At 37.5% G+C, this 10,787-nt stretch overlaps 1 protein-coding gene across 1 annotated transcript in view; it reads left to right on the forward strand.

The window, feature by feature from the left end:
• LOC139698557 (chromatin-remodeling complex ATPase chain Iswi-like) overlaps positions 1-10,787 on the forward strand; it is a 45,449-nt gene extending 34,662 nt beyond the window's left edge. The window contains exons 21-23 of the mRNA XM_071597396.1: positions 1,462-1,613; positions 4,671-4,831; positions 10,430-10,787. Of these exons, the coding sequence (XP_071453497.1) occupies positions 1,462-1,613; positions 4,671-4,831; positions 10,430-10,691 (575 nt within the window). The 3' untranslated portion in view covers positions 10,692-10,787. The remainder of the gene's footprint in view (positions 1-1,461; positions 1,614-4,670; positions 4,832-10,429) is intronic.

Below are 10,787 nucleotides of genomic sequence, written 5' to 3' on the forward strand. Positions count from 1 at the left end.
TCTCAGAACTCTTTTAAGGTTTTGGCCAGAATCAAGACCACTGTGCTTCTCCACCCACGCTACTAATCAGACCCGGTCCCATGTTACTTTTTCCTGTTCCCCTAACTAAAAAATCCCACTCAAAGGAAAAAGATTTTCCACCAATCCAGTGATAAAGAAAAATTCGACAGAGGAGTTGGAGCATTCCAGGACTGTTTCAAAAAGTTGAAACACTGTTGGAATAAGTGTATATACATTTGGAAGAAGGCCATTTTGAAGGGGAGCTCTTCCAATTGTATGTTAGTTAAGTATTTTTGTTGCAATGAATAAAGTTCGAAAAGTCTTTGAGCAGACCTTGTACAAAGCATATGCACGAACTAAGGGTTGTTAGGATATAAAAATATATTCATTAGATAAATTTTTTATTGATGGTTTCCCACAAACCTTGTTAACGTTTTTACGCAATCACCTTCTTTGAAGGGGACCCTGGCCAATAATTTGTTAGTGCAGTTTTTTTGTAATAAATAAGTTCAGGAGGTTTTTGAACAGGCCTCGTATACCTGTATGGTGCTTCTTGGAGGATCGGGAGGAATCATTAAGCATCAGTCAAGTTGTTAATAGGAGACATTAAGGTGATTTTGGGTGGAGAGCTGTCGCCTAGGTGTTAATGGAAAGAGGGGGGCATTACCAAGGGTGGTGTGCTTTTGCATATAGCCAAATGTTTTCCCATAAGGAGGATGGGGAAGTAGAGGTAATAAAAAACTTCATGAAGCAAAAACTTATATTCTCTGCAGTGTTTGTTTTTCTTATTTCAAATTTCTCCAATTATTAAGATTGTGTCCCTTATTTACTTCATGTAAGATCTGGGGGGGGGGGGGGTACAAATCGCTACTAAATAACAGCTTCCCACCCCAAATCACCTCAATGCCTCATTCTAATGATATGACCACATACCTGTACATGATGTCCCCTTCTCCTCTCAGAAAAGCCTTATAAATAAACACTGGTATGATTACAACATATTCTCACCTGATGATGTTCAACTTCAATAAAAACTAGGTCATGAGAAATATACACCGTGGAGGAAAAACTACATTATATCTTTCATTTCAGTATGAAACAATTCCGAAGGTTTCTCAGGTACAGTAAACCTTTGCAAAATGCTGCATTTTATTTATTATAAGGTTGAGCATTCCTGAATTCTACGAACTCTGCTTTCATACTTGTGAGTTTCTGCTGTTATTTTTGTTCCAACAAATGGGTCATTTCAGAAAGTTAAAGAGAAGGTTTTCAGAAATTCAGTTGAACTAATTGAGTTAGAAGTAAGTCCATGTTAATATATGAAAAGTCATAGCAGTTTCTGTTTTTGAGGGTTGTCTACTCAATAAAAACCTGACCTCATAGGAAGTGCATTCCCTCCAACAAATCTTTTATAAAAAAAATTTTTGTCGTGTTTTGTCAAAAGTTGATTCTTTTTTCCAGGTAAGAGCCTTGATGAAGTTACTCGATACAGTTCTGTGTTCTGGGAACGCTGCCATGAACTGAAACGCTTTGACAGAATAATGGCACGGATTGAACAAGGAGAGGCTAAAAATCTGAGGAGAGCAAGGATCAAAAAGGCTCTTGATGCCAAGGTTTGTAAATTCTGTAGTTATTAACTCATATTAAAACTTTCCTTTTCAACTTAATAATTGAGTTGTTATGCAATATATCTTTTGGGGTGTGAGCATAAATGTCGTTTCTGAGAACTAGGTGGCACAGATCTCCTCATATCACTGATTAATGGTCAGCATGTAATTTATTTGGTATTCTACTGCTTTAGATAAATTTTGTATGGATACTGACTTAAAATTGCACATTCATTAACTTCATATAATGGATGATATCTTCCATCATGTAGTTATCAGAGCTGAAAAAGTGTTTCACATTGAGACTGCCAAATGTATAATTACATGCATACTGCAGTTACTTGATAATATAGTTGGCCAGAATATTCTGTTAAGGTACACTTCTTATTTTAGTTCAATTTTCTATGAAAGCTAGGTATTGGCAGTTGACTTTCTATGGGGAAAACTGCAGCCATTTCATTATTGCTGAGGCCAGTAATTCCGTCAGCGATACATTGAGTATTCCATTAATCAGTAACCTTCAAAATAATTATGATTCATCGAGGATTACCTTCAAAATGTCATGCCTGCAGTTAATTATTTTCAATCTGCTTGGAGGCTTAATTTTGTCAGCGAAACTTCCTGAACAACAGCCTTCAAACCACTTTGTTGATTATTTACAGCCATTAATGTTAAGGGGTGTTTGTGGAGTGCCTTAAAAAATCGGATCATTAGGAAATGAACTCTTTTTAGGAACAGGATTTTTCTGTAAAATTTTACGTGAAAAACTGCTAATCCTTCCTGGTAACTTTTGAGTTGTTTACCAAGGGTAACGGTGAGGGTGCAATAAAATGTACTGTGTGTTATGAGTGGTTTACGCAGTTCAAAAAGAGGCGGTAATCAGTGGAAGAGGACAAGCTCTCCGGAAAACATCAACTGTCATCGACTGATGACCCCCACATCGAAAACAGTGAAGGATATCGTTTCTGCAAATCGACGCTTGACTGTTGGGAGACTTGCAGAAGAGTGTGGCATCTTCATTGGTTCATGCCCTGAAATCCTGACTGAAAAATTTAGGATGCATCAAGTCGCTACCAAATTCATGCCTGGCCTGAAGACAGTAAACCACAAATAGCATTAAGTTCAAGTCTGTCAGGATCTGTTTGAACAAACTGAAGAGGATGAAAACCTATTGTCCAGGATAAATGTGTGTTGGGGAGGAGACTACTTAGAAGGGAACCCTGGCCAATTATTTGTTGGTTAAGTATTTTTCCTGTAAATAAGTAGTTAAGGAACATTTTGAAAAGAACTGTTTTGGAATTATGAAAAAAGCTGGAAGTGAGTGGTTTGTACGGTGTTTATCTTCATATTAGGTGAGATTTTAGGGTGTAGTTTTTGTATTTATCAAATAACTACCTTAACTAGTAGGTAACTGCCAATAATAAAACACAGCTGCAATTTGTTTCTACTCCCCAGGAAAGTATGAGTATGGTTTCACGAAAAGAGGGTTGCTATTTATGTTTTGACCCTAATGATGAAAAGACCATAATTTACTGTTGAAAATTGCTTTATTGTTTTTCAAAGTATTCCCCATGATAATCAATATGCTTTTCCATGCACTTGAACCAATTTTCGTAACACTTTTTCCACTCCGTTTGAGGTACCTCCAAAACATGGTTTTTGAATGCATCAACGGCTTCGTCAGGTGTTGAAAAACGTTGGCCAAGCAATTTGTCTTGAAAAATGGGAATTGAAAGAAGTCATTTGGTGCTGTGCGGAGGTTAACCCATCAATTCAACATTTTGGCCAGTGAAATAGGTAGTTATATCAGCCAATCTGTGAAGGCTTGCATTGTCATGATGAAGAATGATCCTTCATCAGCGCTTCTTTTTCCGTATTTCACCAAGCACTTCTGGCAACCAAAACCTTGTGTACCATTCAGAATTCACGGTTCTACGTTGCCACATGTTCAGTTATTCCAAAAAAAATAGGTGATCTTATGCTTTGATGTGCTTCGTGCATGAATCACCTCTGTCAGATTTGGCTCGTCTTGGAAGGCCTATACAGTGGATTGCTGTTTTGTTTCCGACTCATATGCATAAATCCAAGATTCGTTACCTGTATAGATGTTATACACGGCTTTGATGCACTGTGATTGTATTTGATGAGCATTTCTTTGCACCAATTGACACAAGCATCTTTTTGAGATTTTGTCAAATTATGCTGGATCCACCTCAGACAAATTTTTTCACAGCTTCATGCAATATCTTATTGATGCTCGTCATACTAATCCCCAAGGATGCTTCAATCTCACGTTGGGTCAAATGACGATCTTTCTTTACTAGCTCCTGCACAGCATCTATGTTTTCTGGCACAACTGATTTTGGACGACCTTCATGACTTCCGTCGCTGAGCGTGTGGCAGCCATGATGGAATTCATTATAACAGCATTTCACAGTGGCAAAGGATTGGGCTTCATTGCCAAAAGTGGAAGTATGTTGATCAATGCACTCTTGTCTTGATAATCCACGTCGAAAGTCTTAAAAAATCATCACACGAAAGTGTTCACTAGTTAACTCCATTTTTTTGATGACACAAAATTTTTGTGTCTCTGTGAACAATACAAGTTTTGATCAAACGACAAAATGTCCCAAAGAAAGTTAGTGGTAAAAGGCTCAAACATTTCAGATGGAAATGTCCGATGGGGCATGAAGCACTTATTGTTGTCAAGGTTCAAAATATAAATAGCAACCATCGTACTTAAGAAATATTTGTGTTATTAAAAAGCAATCTAAGTGGTTCTTTTATCAAGATTGCCTAATGTATGGCTGGTTATGGAGGAAGTAAGCATTTAGTGAGCAAGCAATAGTCCATTTAATTTTTAAACATCACTATGAAGTAATGCTTTTGTGAGTTCTCCAAATTTCCTAAGCAAATCAATTAATATGTTTGTGTTTTATTCATAAAATATATAATCGTGATATCAGTATTTTAATGCAAATTTTTATATATTTTGAGCTGGGTTTCTTTTGGGGAAACAATGGTTTTATACCAAGTACTAGTTATTGCTGTATTCTTTTTCAGATGGCTAGTTATCCTGAACCTTTCCATCAGCTTCGCATTCATTATGATAAAACCCCAAGGAAAGGTTACACAGAAGAAGAAGATCGTTTTCTTGTATGCATGCTACATAAATTGGGCCTTGACAAGAAAAATGTATATAAGGAAATTCGTGCTGCTGTCAAGTATGTATCTATGTATTGTATACATATATATATTTATATAATTATTATTTATTATTATTAGCTAATCTACCAGTCAAGGTAGGTTTTTAGATGTTGTGTAAGTATCTTTTTATGTGTTTTTGTATTGATTGTTGCTGTCCAATTTATTATTGAACACTTCTGTGTTACGTCGACGAAATCATCTATATGTATACGTGTGTGTATATATATATATATATTTATATATATATATGTATATATATATATATATATATATATATATATATTTATATATATATATATGTATATATATGTGTATATATATGTATGTGTGTATGTATATATATATATATATATATATATATATATATATATGTGTGTGTGTGTGTGTATATATATATGTAATTATATATATATATGTATATATATATGTGTATATATAGATATGTATATGCATATATATATACATATATATGTATATATATATATATATGTATATATGTATATGTGTGTGTATATATATATATATATATATATATGTATGTATATATATGTATTTTTTTTAAGTAATCTACCGGTTAAGGTAGGTTTTTGGACTGACACAACTACCAAACAAATATTTTATTACTCCTAACAAAACATATATATGTGTATATTAATGTATATATATATATGTATATATATATGTATGTGTGTATATGTATGTGTATATGTATGTGTGTATGTATATGTATGTATATGTATGTGTGTATGTGTATATGTATGTATATGTATGTATATGTATGTATATGTATGTATATGTATGTATATGTATGTGTATGTATATGTATGTACATGTATGTATATGTATGTATATGTATGTATATGTATGTATGTATATGTATGTATGTATATGTATGTGTATGTATGCATGTATGTATGTATGTATGTATATGTATGTATGTATTTATATGTATGTATGTATATGTATATGTATGTATATATATATATATGTATGTATATATGTGTATGTATATATATGTATATAAATGTATATATATATATATATATATATATATATATATATATATATATATATATATATATATATATATATATGTATGTATATATATGTATGTATCCCTCCCCGGACTACAACCTTGACGTGGTGGAAGGGCTTGTGCGTTCCGATGACCCCTAGAGCTGTGCTGGCGGGAGTAATAAAAATTGCTCCTGGTTGGGTCACCCATGCCAGATAGGTCGAAGGTTAGGAGCCAGACGAAAGGTAGTCCACGCAGCGTCTGTTCCTCAGTGAGGCGGCTGCAATGGCGTCTGACCCCAGTGGGGCGGCCAGTAAGTGATGGTGTCACGTTAAAAACACTATTGAGGAAGGCAACGGGAAACCACCTCAATTATCATTCCCTAGAAAAATATGATGGACAATAGAGATAATTTGAGTCCTGGCAACCACGGGGCCGGGCCCAATCGGCCGTGTGTCGTGCCCGGCAGTGGGGGAGGCAAGGCTTCCGCGGTCGTCATCCCACGAAACCCTTGCAAGGGAAAACCAGCGGCAGCAGGACAGAAGACGCAGGAGAAGAAGACCAAACTAGTTAGAATAGGAACGTGGAATGTTAGGACAATGATGAGGACGGGGAAATTGGAGAATGTTAAGCGAGAGATGGAAAGGGGAAATATAGATATTTTAGGTCTATGCGAGGTGAGATGGAAAGATAGCGGGGATTACTGGAGTGATAAGTATAGAATAATATACAGCGGTGGGGACGAGAGCCAACGAGGGGTTGCCATAGTATTAAATGAAGAGGTAGGAAGAAGCGTAGTCAACATAGAGCAGGTAACGGATAGAATACTACTAGTGGAGATAAAAGCAGAACCGACGAACTTAGTTATTATCCAGGTATACATGCCACCGAGCAACCATAAGGAAGAAGAGGTCGATAGGATATACGATCAGTTAGAGGACATGATTGCGTGTGTTCCTGCAGGGAAACCTTTGATAGTGATGGGGGATTGGAATGCGACGGCAGGCGAAGGAAGAGATGGTGATGAGGTGGGGGACTACGGTTTAGGCACGAGGAATGACCGCGGGGAGAAAGCAGTTGAGTTCTGCAGGAGACAGGGCTTAGTTATCACCAACACTTGGTTCAGACACCACAAAAGACGCAGGTATACATGGAAAATGCCAGGTGACTCGGGAAGATATCAGCTAGATTATATCTCGGTTAGACACAGGTTTAGGAACAGTGTGATAAATTCCCACAGCTTCCCGGGAGCAGATGCGGACTCAGACCACAATTTAGTTGTTATGAAATGTAGTGTACGTTATAACAAGATAAGGCAGGGGCGGCGAGTTAGAAAATGGAATGTAGAAGCATTAAATGGGTTGAAAAGAAAGGAATACAAACAGGCGGTAGAGAAAATCATGGAGGACGGTAAAGAGCTAAGTACTATCGAAGAAAATTGGGAATGTATCAAAAAAGGGTTGTCCAAAGCGGCAAAAGACACTATTGGAACTGTTAATGCTAAAAGGACTCGGAAACCATGGATCACGGATGAGATGATTACAAAAATGGATGAGCGGCGAAAATGGAAGAATGTAAATACAGAATTAGGCAAAATGAAGTACAAAGAATTGAACAATAAATTAAGGCGGGCAACAAATAAAGCGAAAGAAGCATGGTGGAGGACGCAGTGCGAGGATATGGAGAGTCTGCAGAGGAAGGGTGAAATCGGTGCGCTGTACAGCAAAGTTAAATCGTTATCGGGAAGTAAGAAAGGAAGAGCTATGTTAACAGTTAGAGATAAGGCGGGTAAGGTAATAGTTGACGCAGGAAAGATCCAAGAGAGATGGAAGGAGTATGTAGAAGAACTGTATAGTAAAGAACTCAGACCAACAAAGTTAGACATTGAAAAAGAAAATGACGTAGAGGAAAACAGCTTAGGTCCAGGCATACTAGACAATGAGATAGAAAGGGCATTAAGGGAGATGAAACGAAATAAGGCCGTCGGGGTAGATAACATTCCCGTGGAACTTTTGAAATCCTTAGGAAAATGTGGGAGGAAGAGGCTATATGGGCTGATCCGTAATATTTATGAGGAGGGAATCTGGCCGGAAGACTTTGTGAGATCAGTTTTAGTTCCTATTCCGAAAAAGGTAAAGGCCACGTCATGTGAGGACTATAGGACAATAAGTTTGATATCCCACGCAGCTAAAGTTGTTCTCAGGATCATAAACAAAAGGATAGAGAGTAGGGCAAATGATTACTTAGGGGATGATCAGTTTGGGTTTAGGAAGGGGAGAGGTACGCGTGATGCCATTGCAGTAATGAGATTATTAATCGAGAGGAATATAGAGCACAACCAGGAGGTATTTGCCTGTTTCGTAGATTACGAAAAAGCGTTTGATAGAGTGATTTGGGAAAAACTAATGAGTATTCTGCAGAAAATAGGAATAGATTGGAGGGAAAGGAGGCTAATCCGCAACCTGTACATGTCTCAGACTGCTCAGGTGCGGGTGGGAAACGGGGAGTCAGGATGGGCAGCGTTAGGAAGGGGTGTAAGGCAGGGTTGCCCATTATCACCGTTGCTGTTCAACCTGTATGCAGAGGAAATGATCAAAGAGGCATGGGAAGGCCTGGAGGTAGGAATGAAGGTGGGCGGGCAATTCGTAAAATCAGTTAGGTTTGCTGATGACCAAGCTTTAGTTTGTCAGTCAGCCAAGGGGCTGCAAGCATTGCTTAGTGAATTGGAAATTCAGTGCGACAGGTATGGGATGAGAATCAATATTAATAAAACAAAGGTTATGCGATTTTCTAGAAAGAAAAACGCCAAGCTTAACATTAAAATAGGTGGACGAAAAATAGAGCAGGTAGAACAGTTTACGTATCTCGGTAGTGTTTTGGACCAACACGGTCAAAGTAGTCGGGACGTAAGGAGAAGAATTGCGCTAGGCAAAGAGGCTTTCACAAGGAGGAGGGAGTTGATGACGGGGACTTTGAGTAAGGATGTTAAGAAAAGACTCGTAAAAACTTTGATATGGAGCGTAGCTATTTACGCCGCGGAAACGTGGTCGTTGAAGCAGGAGGATAGACGTAGATTGGAGGCTTTTGAAATGTGGGTGTGGAGAAGAATGGAGAAGGTGAAATGGACAGAGAAGAATACAAATGAGGAAGTACTTGGTATGGTGGGCGAAGAGAGGGGTTTGTTGGGAGCAATCCTATGGAGGCAGGAAAAGTGGATGAAGGGGGTGTTGACCGGCAGTGGGATGTTGAAGACTGTGATAAAGGGTAGAATGTTGGGCATAAGAGGAAAGGGAAGGAACAGGATAGTGATGTTGGATGGGATGAAGGGAGGAAGAAAGTACTCAGAGATGAAGAGGGACCTGATATAGAGTAGGATGATGGATTTTGTGTTTTGTTAGGAGTAATAAAATATTTGTTTGGTAATTTTGTCCATCCAAAAATCTACCTTAAGGGTAGAATACCTTTAAAAAAAAAAAACCTTGAAAGGAGGCTAGAGAATGTTTGGAAACATGTTTAGGTCATCTTTCAACCAGCCATGCATAAGTATCGTCTTTTGTTCAAGCTCATGAAAATTTAATTTTAACAACAAAATACTCTTTCTCTTAATTATGGATAAATGACAATCCAATCAAGATATAATGATTAGTTGACGAAGTCCTTATTACAGACCTCAAATATTAAGTTTTATTACATAACTTCACCTGCTATTATAACCGCATTTTTCAAAAATTTAATAAAAGTTTTCATTGTAACTTAATTTGGAGTTTTTAGGTCGTTCCACATCAAACCAAAACCAGTTCCCTTTCATTGAGGCTTGGAGACTAGGAGGACTTAACTGCAGCTGACAAAGTGCTGATTCCTGACAGCAGTTCTTTACCTTTCCATCAGCCCACTTCTATTTTTCCTGAAAAGACACCATTTTTGTTGTGATAAAGTTAATGAGGCTTAATGTTGTTTATCTTGTAAACCATGGGTCGCTGAGTGAAACCATTTTGCATTATCCTGTGCAGTGGTTTTGATAAAAAAATTGTGGCTTTGAGAATCATTATGCGCTATACTTTGATGAGCCTGATGCAATGTATGTCTTCTTAATGTACATTAAAATTCTATGGTGCATCTGGATTAGAGGTTTATAAAATTGCATCCCTCAACTTTGATCACTGCATTTTTAATGCTATCTCTCTAAGCACATCCCTCGATCCCTTAATAAAACAACTCCAAATCCTCTCATTTCAACCGTTACTTATTATGGTCTTTAGTTATCTTGTTCATATTCCAGGACTCTTGACTGCTGTGTAAATGCACTCCATAATGATATAGTATAGTACCATATTACTGAATTCATAACTATAATTGATCATGAACAGGCTGAAGTTTTTTCTGAATTTGTGGTATCAATCCATTTTTCATTATTTTCAGTTCTGTCATAATATTTTGATATAATATTTATGTTGTTTATAAAGCACACGAACGTTTTGCATTGTACTCATATTAAATGAAGCCTTGGAGCAATGTGATTGTTGTTCACATCTGGTTTTTTTAAGCAATAATTTGTTTGTTGGAATTGCTTACCAAAGGTTGTTATTTCCCTTGCCATTAGATCTGCCCCACAATTCAGCCATCATTTGCTCCTGCAGTCTTGCTTCTCAAGTGATCTCCAGAGGCGTTGCAAAACACTGTTAACAATGATTGAGAGAGAGCACCAGAAATTGGAGAAGAATGAGTGCCAAGTGAAGAAGACTGGTCCAAAGGATGGTGGGACACCCTCGGGAGGTGTGTGTGGCACAGGCAAGAGGAGGGGTGAGAATGCCACGCCTGACAGTGGTAGAGGGCGCAAGAAGAAGCGAACAATGGACAAATAAGCAATCACCAGTGTTTTGGGCATGAAGGTGTTACCGACAACATTCCCTTGAAAATGATTTCAAACATTGCTGGGAATACCAAGGCTTTGGTGACAA

The sequence above is a fragment of the Hetaerina americana genome, unplaced genomic scaffold (assembly GCF_022747635.1).
Source record: "Hetaerina americana unplaced genomic scaffold, ioHetAmer1.1.p SCAF_89, whole genome shotgun sequence".
NCBI lineage: Eukaryota > Metazoa > Arthropoda > Insecta > Odonata > Calopterygidae > Hetaerina > Hetaerina americana.